General features: G+C 40.2%; 1 protein-coding gene across 1 annotated transcript in view; it reads left to right on the top strand.

Annotated features, from left to right (window-relative positions):
• The window catches only part of LOC307250235 (spondin-1-like), an 83043-nt gene that overhangs the window by 62703 nt on the left and 5022 nt on the right, over window positions 1–15318 (top strand). Inside the window, exons 8-11 of the mRNA XM_080027261.1 lie at window positions 3429–3630; window positions 7680–7820; window positions 8740–8815; window positions 13174–13356. Of these exons, the coding sequence (XP_079883387.1) occupies window positions 3429–3630; window positions 7680–7820; window positions 8740–8815; window positions 13174–13356 (602 nt within the window). The remainder of the gene's footprint in view (window positions 1–3428; window positions 3631–7679; window positions 7821–8739; window positions 8816–13173; window positions 13357–15318) is intronic.

Raw genomic sequence — 15318 nt, 5'->3', positions numbered from 1 at the left:
GTCATGCCACACAAGTGGCCCATCCCACACAGGATGCAAGACACGGATGTAGCACCACACAAAGAGTGTAGTACATGCACATTACAAAGAGTGTGTTGTCAGATTCTCATTACATTATCTGAATGTGACAATATTCTATATGTGATCTAGATTCTAGTACATCCAGACACGGGATAAACCCATACCAAATATATAATAACATCTTTCTCTTCACACCTTTTCAATACATTTAGCAATGACATAATGTTCTATTTTTAAATAGCCAGGGTAACGTGTCCCGCATTGAAATAATCTTCAGACTCCCTTTAATAACCTTAGTCTCAAATCATGGTAAAATGCACAATACAAAACAAACATTTCATTGGAGAGAGAGTATATTGTTCCCTTGACAGGTTCTACTGAATGGGATTTTCTGTACTAAAGTCCTGTTAAGTTTGCAAAAATGTCGTAGCTTAGGCGTACTTTCTCTCTTTTAACCTTCCTCCTGTGTTAACTTTCTGCTACCATCCATGGTGTTAGCGGGTCGGTTTCGACCCGTGTCTGAAATCAGCTGTAAAAAACACTAAAAACAATTATTTATTATCCAGTTTGTTTCTCATCTCTTGGTTACTTTGTTAGGCTTCCTTAACCATGAAAATATTGTTTTTAATATTTTTGGTGTAGGAGACTGGGCCTTTTTTTTGTCAGTATGCGCCTCAATTTCAATAAAAAAAATGGTAAAATGAACCTCAAGAGAATCATATAAATAAATATTTGGTTGTTGTGTTACCTGATTATTACTGAGGGGTATGAGAACACACTTCTTAACTAAATTTGTTTTATTTATTTTTTCATAATAATATTATTGACCTTTTTAACATCTACGGTGTTACTGGTCAATTATGACCCATAAATATTTATTTCAGAAAACAGCAAAAAAACTTTTATTTCAGCATTATACAATCACACAATGAAAACCAGAACAAGTCACAACACAAAAAATAGATTTGTAAGGTCAAATAAACAACAACCAATCAACAAATCAAACAAATCAAAATCAATTACTAGTTCCAAAACTAGTAAAAAAAAACTGAGTAAAAGTCTCTGTGTGCATATGTTTGGTTGTGTGAACAGATGTGTGGCAAAGAGCAACACTTTCAGTGTTCTTTTCAGAAATATTTCTTGCAGGTAAAGCACAATACTTTTATCTTTATGTCCTTAGTGCTTCGGCAGACCTGACACCTCTTATCTATATAATCAGGTGGCCATTTTCACCAAAAACATGATCCTGAACTTGGCTCACTGTATATCTCCTCATTTTTGAATACTGCAAATAGGAGATGTGCACTCTGCAAGTCACCAACTCTATACTGAATTGACCTCACATGTCTGGATATGCCCGTCTGTTTGTTTCGCTGTTATGCAGGTATAAGGGCAAAAAAAGTCAAAATGAGAACCTCCCCAGAGCTCACATGATTGGGAGAGGAGCTGACTGTCATTGTGTTGGCTGACAGTGCACTTATGATTTCAGTTTTGGCTCTAGTTATTGTTTTTTACATCTTATTCTATAACCGGGTCGAAAACGACCCTAACACCACCAGTGTTATAATTTCCACCAGAGCATTTTGTAATTAAGTGAAACATTTTTTATTTTTTTTATTTTGTTGAAATAGAGGTTCCTGACAAAGTCAAGAAATCTTGATGCAATAAACAAAATGTAAGTGGTTCTTTTATGCATTTGAAATCCAAAACGGGTCGCTGGCGACCCTAACACGAGAGGAAGGTTAAAGGGACCAAGATTGATTTCAACCTCATAGGTAAACACATTCTATGATGTGTTCTAGTCATTAGCGCAGTGGAGAATGTCAGTTCAACGCTGCTGCTGGAAGCACTCAATAAAACATGCCTCCACAATAAGGTCCAAAAACTGTTTTTTACTGTGTTGTAAAAATAATAGCTGCAGTATCAAGATGTAAATATTGATATTGACTTACACAATATGCTAGGAGAACTATGAGTGATGGAGGCAGTATGTTTCACACCAAGCTGGCCATGAGCATGTCCTTGTGGAGCCCTTGATTGACGTGTTTATCATTTAATCATCATGTCTTCTGTATTTAAACCTCATCTTCAGGTAAAGGATTATATGCTTCCCTGTAGGCTGAGACAATTGTATAACTTTGGGTTTGTAAAATGTGTCAGTCTGGAGGCCAAGCTAAAAAAACACAGATCATATTTCCGAGGCCGGCAACACAATATGTCTTTTTTTTTTTTATTGTTGAGAAGGCGCGCAGAGCCTTGCCTCAAGCCAAGATTATTGTACATTTTCTCTAAAGCATAAGATAATTCATTTTGGTTGGAGTAAACAAAGATATACAAAACTCTTGTTCAGTGATCCTATACCTTACATAATATATTACACATTATAAGTTTATCGTTACAGAAACAATGTTAATGTGACCTTTCCCTGAATCACAAAGAACACAATCTTCATAATTGGCAGTATCAACTTCCTGAACTTGAAGTTGGAGAAAAGTTAGATATTGACAAACTCACTAATTATAAAATATAATGTATTGTAATGTGAACTGTTTTGGAAAAAAGCATATTGTTAATTGTTTCATTCCTTCATGCAGCTCTTAAAAAGCAAAGGCCCACTTAATGTGTCTGAATAGTCACACACTGGCATCCTGTACACTCGCTGGAATAAGTTCAAGCACAATTACAGACTTATCACAATTCTAGCCCTCAGCATTGCAGGAACACACACACACACACACACACACACACACACACACACACACACACACACACACACACACACACACAGACGAACAAACACTAATGTTCGGTATCTTTCATGAAACATCTGTTTAATTACCCCTCCTAGCGTTGTCTGTCATTTGCGATACATTGTGCCACTATTATTTTTAATAATGAGAACATTCACTGTCACGCATGCATCGACAACTCCCACAATCACACGAGCAGGATATATGAGCTCATTTGTGTCAATTGTTGTATGCAAAGTTGTTAAGCTGTTCTAAAATAGATGTGTTGGTTTGCATGTGTGTCTTGTTTAAGACGTGATCACTAAGATATTCAAATCACCCCATTTCCATCGTCAGAATATTTTCTTCTTTTCAGTAGGCTTTGCGCAATCAGAGATAATATATGGCACAGGGTTTCTTATGCCACTAATTGGATATTTCAGAGCTTCAAATATCCAGCAATCAGCAAAGTTTGACTTCAGGGTCAGGGGTCATGCCATTAGAAACTAGCCATCTGGCAAGTTAGTTAATTATTGGAAAAGTTATAGCTTATAATTGGATTAGCATATCGTTTACAAAAAATAATAAAGTGTTGAGTCCTGAAGTGCATATGCTTTGTATTTGTATTTATTTATTTGGATTTGTTCTTTGCTTTTTTCTACACATCACCACCACCAGGCGATCGGCTCCTTCGGCAGAGTTTTCGGTGGACCGGACCCGTCACCTGATGTCCTTCCTCACCATGCTGGGACCCAGCCCGGACTGGAACGTGGGTCTGTCGGGAGAGGACCTCTGCACCAAGGACTGTGGCTGGGTGCAGAGGCTGGAGACTGAGCTCATCCCCTGGGACGCAGGCACTGACAATGGTGTCACGTATGAGGTAATCTACGCTACTTTTTTACTGGTTCCTTCCAATTTAAGCTGGTGGGCCTGAGACGTGTAATCTTGGCAAAATACGCCAGGACATCATAATTCTATAGGCAAGAAAAATGTGTTCATACACAGCTCGGCCCCAAGAAAAAAGTCACATAGTCAATCAAATCAAATATCTTTTTGGACCATATTTAGCTTTAATTACGGCACGTATTCGCCCTAACACATTTTGATAAGTTTTATTTGGCACATAAGGTTGCTTAGAACATAGACCTGGCCAACTGAAGCAACCCCAGATCCTACTGTACACTGCCACACAGGATTGTACAGTAGGCACTAGGCATGATGGGAGCATCACTTCATCCACCTCTCTTCTTACCCTGATGCACCCATCACTCTGGAACAGGGTCAATCTGGTCTCATCAGAACACACAACCTTTTTCCATTGCTCCAGAGTCCAATCTGTGTATGATCCCTGGCAAATTTAATAATTTTATCCTGTCAATATTTAAAATCTTTATTCCACCAAATAATTTTATTTATTTTAAGTGATATCCCATCATCTCTCATCATTAAATATGTTTAACCGACCATATTTCTTCCTAAAAAATTAGGCTTCACCACTATCTATCCAGGTTTTAATAATGCGTTGGACAGTTCTTAACACGATTTTAGTAGTTTCATAGTCCCCCGAGTAGTTTTCTTTGTTTTATGCAGGCCAATAATTTCACCCCTCTCAAACAGAGTTACATATTTTCCAAAACCACAGCATTCTGACATGGTTGTTTAAGAAATAAGAGCTAGTCACTGCATCAGTTAGGGTTAAATAACATGTTGCCAACTGAACCATATTAATCACTGCAGTTTTTGATCGATGGAGGGCTCTTGCCAATTTGCCTAGTAAAATCCAGATGGTGACTTTTTTTTGGGGGCCAGGCAGTGTATAATGCTAGTAGGTCAGTTAAATGTTTACTGTCCTGTCAGCTCTAAACACTCTAAACTGTCATTTTGGCTTGAGACTTGTCAGCCTAGTTAATCTACTATTAATTGGTTCTTAGGGGAGACCAGGGACAGTTGTAACACTTCTTGCAATTTTCCCAATAGATAAAGAACCACTTCAATTGCCAATTTTGCTATATTATAAACAACATGTTGGCACCTGCTCGAAAAATAATTTTAAGTGTTTTTTATGAAATATCTACAGGGTGCATAATGGATAATTTACAGTCACTCAGCTGTAACAACAGACCCAGTGTGAAGCGGACACTCAATACATATGGCAGGGACGGTTGTAAAATGTGTAAAATACATATAAATCATCAATCAAATGGCCTACCATAAGCGAGAGATTATTCATCATTCACCTTTTTTAAATGACTATAGCCAACCAATTGATTCCAGCTAACTAATGGTAGCTTTGTATTTCCGAGCAAAACAATGTGTAATTTAGCTATTTAGCAGACACTATAGCTAGAAATAATAGTCCAAACACATCTAGTTTTGATGAGTTGGCCACACTTTACCATAAAAGGCTTCCAAAATGGCTGTTGCAGGTGTGTAACATTATTACCAGCAATACCAAGCTGTTTATTACACACACATATGTTAAATGAGCCTTACTTAAAGGTGTACTGATGTCGTCTAATTGTTCGATATAAAGCTCGCTGTTTGAGTGAACGCACTTAAAGTATAATGTTAAAAGGTTTAATACTCACTAACAGTCTGCAGTAAGGAGAGCATTTAATTCCAAACCTTCACATCACATCACACTACCTGCCTGTTTACCGTGACATACTTCTTCTTTCGTTCTTTTTTTCCTACACCTTTGGAATGAAGCGTGCTCATCCATATTCACCCACTGTTTTGGAGACTACAGCAATTTATTTATAGTTTACAACCTCATGAATAAGCAAGGAGCCTATCCTGCTGAAACAAAGTGGTAAATACTTTTCAGAAACCTCCACGAACACAGCAGCCAGAACTCTTTCCCATTCAGATTGTGCTATTGTTTCAATGTTATGCATTCTAGTCTGTTCTTGGCCTTTATTTTAACCCTTTTTATCACCCTCATTATTTGGTCACTATAGCCCTCAGCCTCACACTGGCATGCCGGGACTTTGATCAATGTAGAATATTTCACTGACTATGTTACTCTACACTGTTTTGTCCTTAAATGTCTTTTAAGCTGCAGTGTCCTAGTCGATAATGTATACCTGCCATCATCTTACCATGCAAAGTGTTTGCCGTGAAAACACATTGTATTCCTTTTTTCTTCAGTTTACCATAATGCATGCATCCTATATTGTACACAGCATGCATTGAATCACTGCCACCTACAGACAGAGACATGGACGTACACACATGATCACCCAGACCCTCTCCTTCTTGAGAACTCTGAGAAAAGACAATAGTGTCTTCGTGTTTGGCACAATTTACAAGTAAAGTTGCACTTTTCTGATTGTCTCCAGCAAGTGACGGATGTCTTCTGTTGGGTCTCATTCCCACACAAGATATTTTATAAGAAAAAGAGTCGGAGAGGAAACTTTTAATGAACTCGTAACTACAAAGAGAATCCTCAACATTGTTGCCGCTGCAGCACAGGCTGATGAGGATGTAACTTCATATCTCCTCTAATGCTTTCCTTTCGCACACGTATCCCTTTTGTCTTATTCAGTACCCCTGCCCCTGCTGCATATATTAAAACAGAAAGTTTTGGTTTGAAACGACCATGTTGAGTTAACCTGCAAGTACAAAGAGAATGATTCATGTACGTCGTGTGTTTTTATCTTTTGACTCTGGTTTTAATTTATTTATTTTTTTTTTCATGAGCCCTAAAAATACATGGACACCCATGCCACCACACCCACCTGGAAACAATGCCATGAATCTCTAATTCCATTTGAGGTGTTAAAAAAATGGATATAAATGATGCATATGGTATAGTGAGATCAAATAGAAGAGAGGCCCCCGGGCCAGATGGCTAATGGGAGAAGCCGCGACTGTAGGTGACTCTACCTCATGCTTTGTTGTCATAATGGAGTATACAGCCAAAATGCAGCTATTGTAGTGGTAAAACTTAAGTATTAATTGTAGTTTGCAGGCATTAATTGCCGATCCACTGTTCCTCCCCTAAAGATACTGTACATCATGTTATCCCCCTGTTTAAAGACTATTTCAGACACACAGACATGTTATGTTTCATACTCGGTATACAGGAGCAGATGTTTTCCTCTAAGACACCTCCCGTTCCAATACAACATGTGGGAGATTGGGACTAGTTCCTCTTCAATTCATGACCTGATCTTCACTTATGGGCGTCCCTATATTTGCGCACGTCCATTTCCCCCTGATTGGTCAGAGCCAGTTTCAGCTTCCGATTCCCATTGCAAACACTGTGACATCTGCTTAGGGGAGATGACAGTGATACATGAATGGCCCTTAGTGCTAAAAACTTTCTGGTGTGGTCTTCAGTACTGCAGTCGTGGCTTCTGCTGTGTGTTAAATGCATCTCAACCTGGTGTCATATTTTTTCACTGAGGAAAACAAGATAGAAATCCCAGAAAGGTTACTGGGGGCTAAGAGTGTTCCAAAGTGGTCAACTCTTAATATATACATTACTGAAGGCTACATTTATGGATCAGCTCGGCTACCTTTGGGCAATGCAACCAGCTGTATTCACAGCCTTGGAGTCAGCAATTCTGGAGAAGGCTTGTTGTGAAACTAATGTGTTGTCAGGATCAGTGAATATCTCCTCCCAATCCACTAGCTGTCCATACTGTGTGTGTGTGTGTGTGTGTGTGTGTGTGTGTGTGTGTGTGTGTGTGTGTGTGTGTGTGTGTGTGTGTGTGTGTGTGTGTGTGTGTGTGTGTGTGTGTGTGTGTGTGTGTGTGTGTGTGTGTGTGTGTGTGTGTGTGTGTGTGTGCTGAAAATACACAGCTTTTGTAAAAACGGTATGTAAACAAAGGGAAACAAAGCAGGCACATTGTAGCTAACAACTTGCCTGTTTACAGCGCCTAGGCTGCTGCTCTCTTACCCTCTTTTGCCAACTCATTTCAGTCACCAAACAAGCCCACGGTTCCTCAGGAGAAGATCCGACCCCTGACCAGTCTGGACCATCCCCAGAGCCCCTTCTATGACCCTGAGGGAGGGGCAATCACACCTTTAGCCAGAGTGCTGGTAGAACGCATTGCTAGAAAGGTACAAAGAAGTGTGTGTGTGTGTGTGTGTGTGTGTGTGTGTGTGTGTGTGTGTGTGTGTGTGTGTGTGTGTGTGTGTGTGTGTGTGTGTGTGTGTGTGTGTGTGTGTGTGTGTGTGTGTGTGTGTGTGTGTGTGTGTGTGTGTGTGTGTGTGTAGGTGTGTGGCAGAGTGTGTGTAAGTGTATGTGTGTGTTCTCATGTGTTATCTAAAATGTTTCAGGTATTATCTTCCATTGGTACTGTCATTTTCTTGACAAAAAAACCCTGAAAAACTAAGACGCTTTTTCGACAGCCGAGCTATAAAATCGCCATTAAATAATTTAACTTTCATAACAACGGCCATCTGCTCATTCACTCAGCTGTAGCAGAAAATGCATTTGATGTTTATTCTGCGTTCTGAATTGGCCTAACTAAACATACAATGATGTAGTCAAATTATGATGACATTTCAGTTATTCTGATTTAAAATGCCATTGACTCAGTGATTATTTAACCTTTTGTAAAGTCTCACAAAATGTTAGCTACATTGGCTTTTACTCACTTACAAGTTGACTTTTTTTAAATCTAATAACCCCCATGCAATACCCCAACATGGTATCCAATTGTTTTTTTTATGTTGCAACAAGTTAACTGTAATTGTGAGGCAACAATGTGAACCACAAACACAAGCCTGGAAGTTAATTAAAATCGAATTGTTATGTTGTGATTGTAAACTGTATCGGCAGTAGGCATTTCCAATTGAATGCTCATCCCTATTGTAACCATGTCAACGGAACACAAAACAAGCTACTTCTTTAAAGTCAAAAATGAGGTTCAATGCTTGGAGATTGTTTTGTCTTTCGAAACTCTGGATTTTTTTTGTGTGTGTGTGTGTGTGTGTGTGTGTTAGTGTGTGACCCCAGTTTTCCTTGTGTGTTCAGGGAGAGCAGTGTAACGTGGTCCCAGACACCATAGATGACATCGTTGCTGATATTGGAAAGGAGGAGAAGGAGGAAGGTACAGTAATTGCGCGCACACACACACACTCACTCACTCACTCACTCACTCACTCACTCACTCATGATCTTTCAACTTAACTTTCCTCAATTCACTCTGTTTTTGAAAAAAACATTCCCTTCTAACTGTCCACTAACAGACTGATCAGGTACTGTGGGGATTCAGTGTCTTATGATTGCTCAAGGACACACACGTAGCTCATTACAGTCACACCTGCTTCGAGTAGAAAGTCAGGTCAGATAGTCACAACTGCTACATCTGGCTGGGCTATTTCCCCTCTTCCCTGCTGTGGGAAGGTGGGCGCCCCACTGCTGTAGAGCAACCCAGCTGCCTTTGGAGCAAGCCCTGTCCTTCATCAAACGTCATTTATCCTGTCACTCTGGACAATGATGTTGGAGCGGGGCTGCAGATTAACTCCAATTGTTTCAAGAGTTTTACGTGTGCCGTAAGGAGGAGCAAATACAGTTACTTGTTCTGTTTAGTTATGGAATAGAATACACTTTATTGCCATTGCATTGGAAGTACAACTAGGTCTCTTTTAGTCACACACGTTTGCTCAGTTCAACATCTAGAAGTCAGGAGAAGAGTTAGATGAGAAGATACCTTCCAGTTTTCATGTCAAGTCGATTCCAGAGCTAGAGCTACTGAAGAATGTAATTAGCTTAGCTTAGCAAAGAAGAAGGAAAAACATGCCAAAACCTCTAGGTAAAAAAATATATATGTCGGAGCTGTTAGAGTCAGTCTAGCTGTTACTTGTTTTTGATTGTATTTGAAAAGGAAACATGTACAATTGGCAAATAAGCCAAGGTCTCTGACAAATCATCCACGCAAACTCCGTCTGTAGAAACACCTTTTTTCTAGCATAACATTGATGACAAGATGACTTGTTGTTTACTTCCTTGTTACCATGCGCACAGAGGGTGTTGAAGAGTACAGGGGTGCTTTCGTTGTGTCATATCTTTGCTGAGAGTGGCCTTGGGTAAAGGGCAGGCCTGCCCAGACAAATGACTGGGCCCCTGAAAAGGTCCAGTCATTGGGCCCCCTTTACTCATACTGAACTTGTATCAATGTGCATGATGCGCTTATTCCTACATAAACACATACCTGTACACAGGGCCGGTTCTAGCCAGTTAGATTAGGGTGGGCTACTGGAAATAATAGTGGGCAGAGATACCGATGCAAGCGCGCGAGCGGAAATTTTTTGCCCTTGCCAGATCTCTGCACCTGCTTTTTGGCACATTTACTGTAACATTTACTGTAATGTAAGCTTTTAGACACACCAATGCTTTAGGGGGGGGTTTACCATGATAGCACTGCTACCAGAAGCTTTCCTCATCAGTATAACGACCATCTGCCACCTTCGTTTAAAGGCTAAATATGTAATTTTCTAAATTTCTTAGAAAATAATAGATAAAATATACAGAATAATTTGCAGAAAACCCTCACAAAGACACCTCAACTTGATGAAATATCACAGTATCTCTAAATTGAAAATCCACTTCCGCTGGCAGAAATACTGATATTAAGGAATTTTCCGGGGGTCTAAAGCCCTTGAAAGTTCCCTCCTTTTTTTTTTTTTTTTTTCTGGTACGCTGATTTATGTCCAGGTCCTGGCATCACTGAGCTTGCTAGGTTAGCTTGCTCATCATCAATACATAGCTAACGCTTGTTTGGTTGACCTTCTGCATGCAACGGTTTTGAGGGGGAAAAAACAACCCATGATATTTTTAGTTTTTCAATATAAAATGTGATATATTTTACCCAAGTAACAATGAATAAAATGTTTTATTTTATTATAGAAAGTTCTCTTGTGAATATAGCGTTCCTAATAAAGGTTGGCTAAGTTGGGTCATCTGCAAAAAAAAAAAAATTATTAAAAAATAATTATTTTTTTTTTCTCTCTCTGGGCCCCCCTTGGTGGCTGGGCCCTAGAAAGCTTTCCTACTTTCTACCCCTTATGGGCGGCCCTGGTATAGGGTGCAGGGTTTTGCCCATGCAGCAGAATCCTAACAAGGATTTCTTGCCGCCTAATAAATTACTTTCTCAGTCAGTTCATAGACCATTTACTCCGTCCCCTCCTCTCTTTCTCTACCTGTGCTCTCTCTCTCTCTCTCCCTCGCTCCCCCTCTCCTCTGTGTGAGCTGACACAACGGAGACAAGTATCCGTTCAGGCTGGTGGTCCCCATGGTTTGCCCCGGAGCATCACTGCTTTCACTCCCACATCCACCACCCAGCTCTCCTCTTACCTTCTTACCCCCCCCCCCCCCCCTACACCACCCAGCTCTCCTCTTACCTTCTTACCCCCCCTCCCCCCATTCTGTCACAACACCTTATCCCTGAGAACTGGTAGCCACTTCAGGTCGGTCCCTTACTTCCCTGGCAGTATACTGTCTCCTCATCTTCTCTCTGCCTCTCTGAACCGCCAAGAGAGCGTTATTAATTGAAGCCGGCTAGCCCAGGCTACTCCTTGTATCTTTGCCGCTGCCCGATAATTGGACAAGACATTCACAAATTACCCTCTCCCTCTCTCTCTCCCTCTGTCTTTCTCTTTCTCTCTCTCTCTCTCTCTCTGTCTCTGTCTCTCCAGCTCCATCCCCCCCTTCAGTTGTCTATGTGTGGCCTCTCGTGGTCCAGTACCTGTTGTAATCACCAATGTTAAATAATCAATCTTACTCAAATCCCTCCCCCTCCTTTTTCCTCTGACAAACCCTCTGCTTTAGTGGAACGAAATGGAAAATATAAAGTCAAAGGCAACATGTACCTGGCTAACTTATAGATTTCCTCATAAAACTTTTATTGACGTACATTAAAAAAAATAAAAAATTGTATTGTATTTTCTTCAGATTTTTTTTATTAAATATGCAAATGTGGCAACATCAAACTTGTATGCGTACAGTTGCATTCATTTAAAAATCTAGGTTTTGGATGATGCCACAGTTAAAATATTTAATGCACTTTTAAAACATATAAGTGTCCAAAGTTTTTACGGAATAGATTTTGGATAGAGCCTTTTTCATTTTATAAATAAAGATATACTACTGTATGTACAGGGCCTGAAAAACCCTTTTCAGCAAGGTTTTAAGAACAAAATGTATCCTTAAAGGGACTCACACCCATCGTGCAATTGAGAATTACAGCACTATCATACCATCCCGCCTCCCTCCAATGCCCCCACACCCTCGTTCCATGCTTGTATCACTGGTTTCACTTCAGAGGTGTCGGCCAGAATACCACTTATGGCCAAAGGCGTCAGACTATAAGCATGAGACTAGGAGAGGAGGAGTAGGTAGTTTATCCACTCTTTATTTTCCTTCTTTCACAGGCACAGTCGCATATAGATCGCGGGAAAAGAACAAAGGTTTAAACTCCGCTCGTGAGGAGACGTTACAACAGCTGTTGCGACCCGCGAATCGCATGCAAACTATATTATAATCGGGACTGCATGTACATACTCACACACGGGTGATTCACATTTAAACTCAGATAAATACGTTTCCATGTGGAATGATCGCTTACTGCGGCAACGCTCACACATCTGACCGAGGGAGAAGAGAAAGGAAACTAAACAGGCTCTCTGTCCGACTGACGTCACGGCCCTAACTGACTGCTATCCACACTGAACAAAACACATTTTAACACACTGTAAGAACTAACAACACTGTAACTTATGAACGTTGGGGCCTTTTCTACAATGGTCGCTACTCGCTACTGTCTGCCGTGGAATCAAAACAAACCCTCTAGTTGAGAATGCGCAATACAGAAGCAGACCGCAAACAGACAGGTCTGTCGGCCAATCAAATCGTTCGGTCCGAACGATTTGATTGGTTGAATTTTATATATATTTTTCATAATATTATGAGATTGAAATCATTGTTTGTTTTTACTCCTGGTGGGTCTGTCTTATATTTTAGAGTGTAATTACCTTATTAATACCATTTTAACCTAATCCAAAAAAAGTGTAAAAATGCACCAAAGGTAAGAGTCGCTTTAATCAGACAATGAACAACGTATGAACAAATCATTTCTGTAATAACCTTCAGAATACTGCTTAAAAATTATTATGGAAAGTTAAGTTGAAGTAAGTGCTATAGAAGTTGAGCTTTTTGATAAATAACGAGATATAACGTCGAGATATACAGACACAAACAGACAAGGTTAAGTGAGATAAACACCTAAATTGACCTTTTGGACCTTTGATGAATAATAATACGAAAGGAGACACGTTATGGAAGCAAAATTTAAATCTAAAAATTGACCTTTGCTTTAAAAAAAACAATGTTGCCTGCAAGTTTTGTTCGCCTTAAAATGCCTATTTCTTCCATTTCACTTAACATGGCCTGTGTGTTCCCTGTCTTTAGATGACACACCGGAGACGTGTATCTACTCGGGCTGGTCCCCCTGGTCGGCCTGCAGCAGCGCTACCTGTGAGAAGGGTCGCAGGATGAGGCAGAGGATGCTGAAGGCCCAGCTGGACCTCAGTGTGCCCTGTCCACACACTCAAGACTTCCAGCCCTGCATGGGACCAGGGTGCAGCATAGAGGGTAATAGCATACACACACACACACACACGCACACACGCAAGCACACACACACACACACGCACGCAAGCACACATGCACACACACACACAAACACACACACACTCACGCATGCGCGCAAGCACACACGCGCACGCACACACGCACACACACACACACACACACACACACACACTGATAAACACCATTGTGGCAGCCTATTAGTATGAGAAGTTAGGTTGCAGAGTATGTAGCCCACACAATGGTGAATCCCCTGTGCTCTGGGCAGAAGTTTAGGTTTACAGGACCTTATCCACATGTAAGGATTTTGGAGGGGAACAAAGCATTCATTCTCAGCCTGTTTTCCTTCAATAAATACCATTTAATTTGGTCGTTTGGAAGCACATTCAGCAACACAGCCAAAGTAGCAGGACAGGTCAATTCAATTTCCTCCATTATATTGGAAGTAAATGGCTCTTTATTTCCAATAATTGAACAGAGCCAAAAGAAAAAAAGGATGCCTCATTTGACTAAAAAGCCTTAGCAGTCATGGAAAAATGGAGCGTGCCATGTGTTACAAGTAGGTCTTGAGTAGCAGCTGCCAAATCTTTGGGGATGATTTATTGCAGAAATGTGTAAACTTTTTAGTTGCAATATGATTATTTTACATTAAAAAATGTTTTTAACAGACTACATGTAATATGTGAGGTGAGGTCACTGTTGCTCACTACATTTTTCCAAATACCGGAAAATTCCATTGTCTTGTTCTTAATAGTGCACAGGATACACACATTTTTTTTTATGATGCGCTTTTAGAATAAAGTCAATTTCTTTGCCTCACGAAAGCTGAAGAATATCTTTAAACACATTGTTATCTTCTGCATCCGTAGCACTTCATTCCAAACAACAAAGACTGCATTTGTTTTTGTTTTCTGTAATCCTCTCTGAGTTGAGCCGTTCTTTTCCAAGAGGTGCAATCGGTGAACCCTCAAAATAATAACCAGATTAAACTCAGTGACTGTGGACGGTTCATGTTGGCTTAAACTGATGAAATCTGCGGTAACACACACACACACACACACACACACACACACACACACACACACACACACACACACACACACACACACACACACACACAAAGAAGCTGCTGCCTCATTTATATTTCACAGCCCAGTGGAACTTTTTTCTTAATCTAGAAACGTACTTGTGCAGCCATTAGAAGATAATTGTGGGGATTATTGTTAAGGATATTGTGCGTTTGAAGACACAGGTGAAACAGAAGGATGCGGGAGGCAGATCTGTGATAACAAATAGAATCTGGTAATTGCTAAATGAATGCAGATGCTAGCCGTAAAAGAGACACATATCTGAAGTTGTTATGGTCACATCATAAGGGATATGTGACAAAATACAGCAAATCCCTCATCCCATTGTGTAGCCAACACAGTGTGGTTTGGATAGCCTAATTACTCCACTGAAACATAACAGATTATGTGGAGCGGCTGCTAATGTGGAGCCTCCCTACTGCATGCGTGCAGGGTGCTTAAACAGGATTTCATCTTGTTTGTCTCTCGCTAAAAGAATGAGTCGCGCCACACTTTCACTGTTGTGTTAAAGATAAAAGGGAACAGGAAGAGTGTGAATGTTCAGAGAAAACCTCATTAACAGGAAAACAAGGTGAAGATGCAAAGACACCAAAGTATTTCAAAAAGTGCGAGAAAGTCACGCTGTCATGGTTAAATCCCAGTGTCAAAGACGGTGACTGGTTTTTAAAAAGCCAATTAATAGTCTAATTTTCCTCTTGACTTCTTCTCTGTGGTTGTCAAGAAATACAGCTCTTATTTCTGATAGGGTCAGAGTTGGCACTTTGATGCTCTGTTGTGCAGCAAGTGAAACACACAACAAACTTCGGAAAAATCCCCAGGAGTTTTTTGTTGTTGTTGCTTTTGTCCAATTTCCAGTGAAGTTTGGAACAAAACGCTT

The sequence above is a fragment of the Ammodytes marinus genome (genome assembly GCF_949987685.1).
Source record: "Ammodytes marinus genome assembly, chromosome: 5".
NCBI lineage: Eukaryota > Metazoa > Chordata > Actinopteri > Uranoscopiformes > Ammodytidae > Ammodytes > Ammodytes marinus.
The sequence above is the reverse complement of the archived record's forward strand: the minus strand, read 5'-3'. Positions and strand labels throughout refer to the sequence as shown.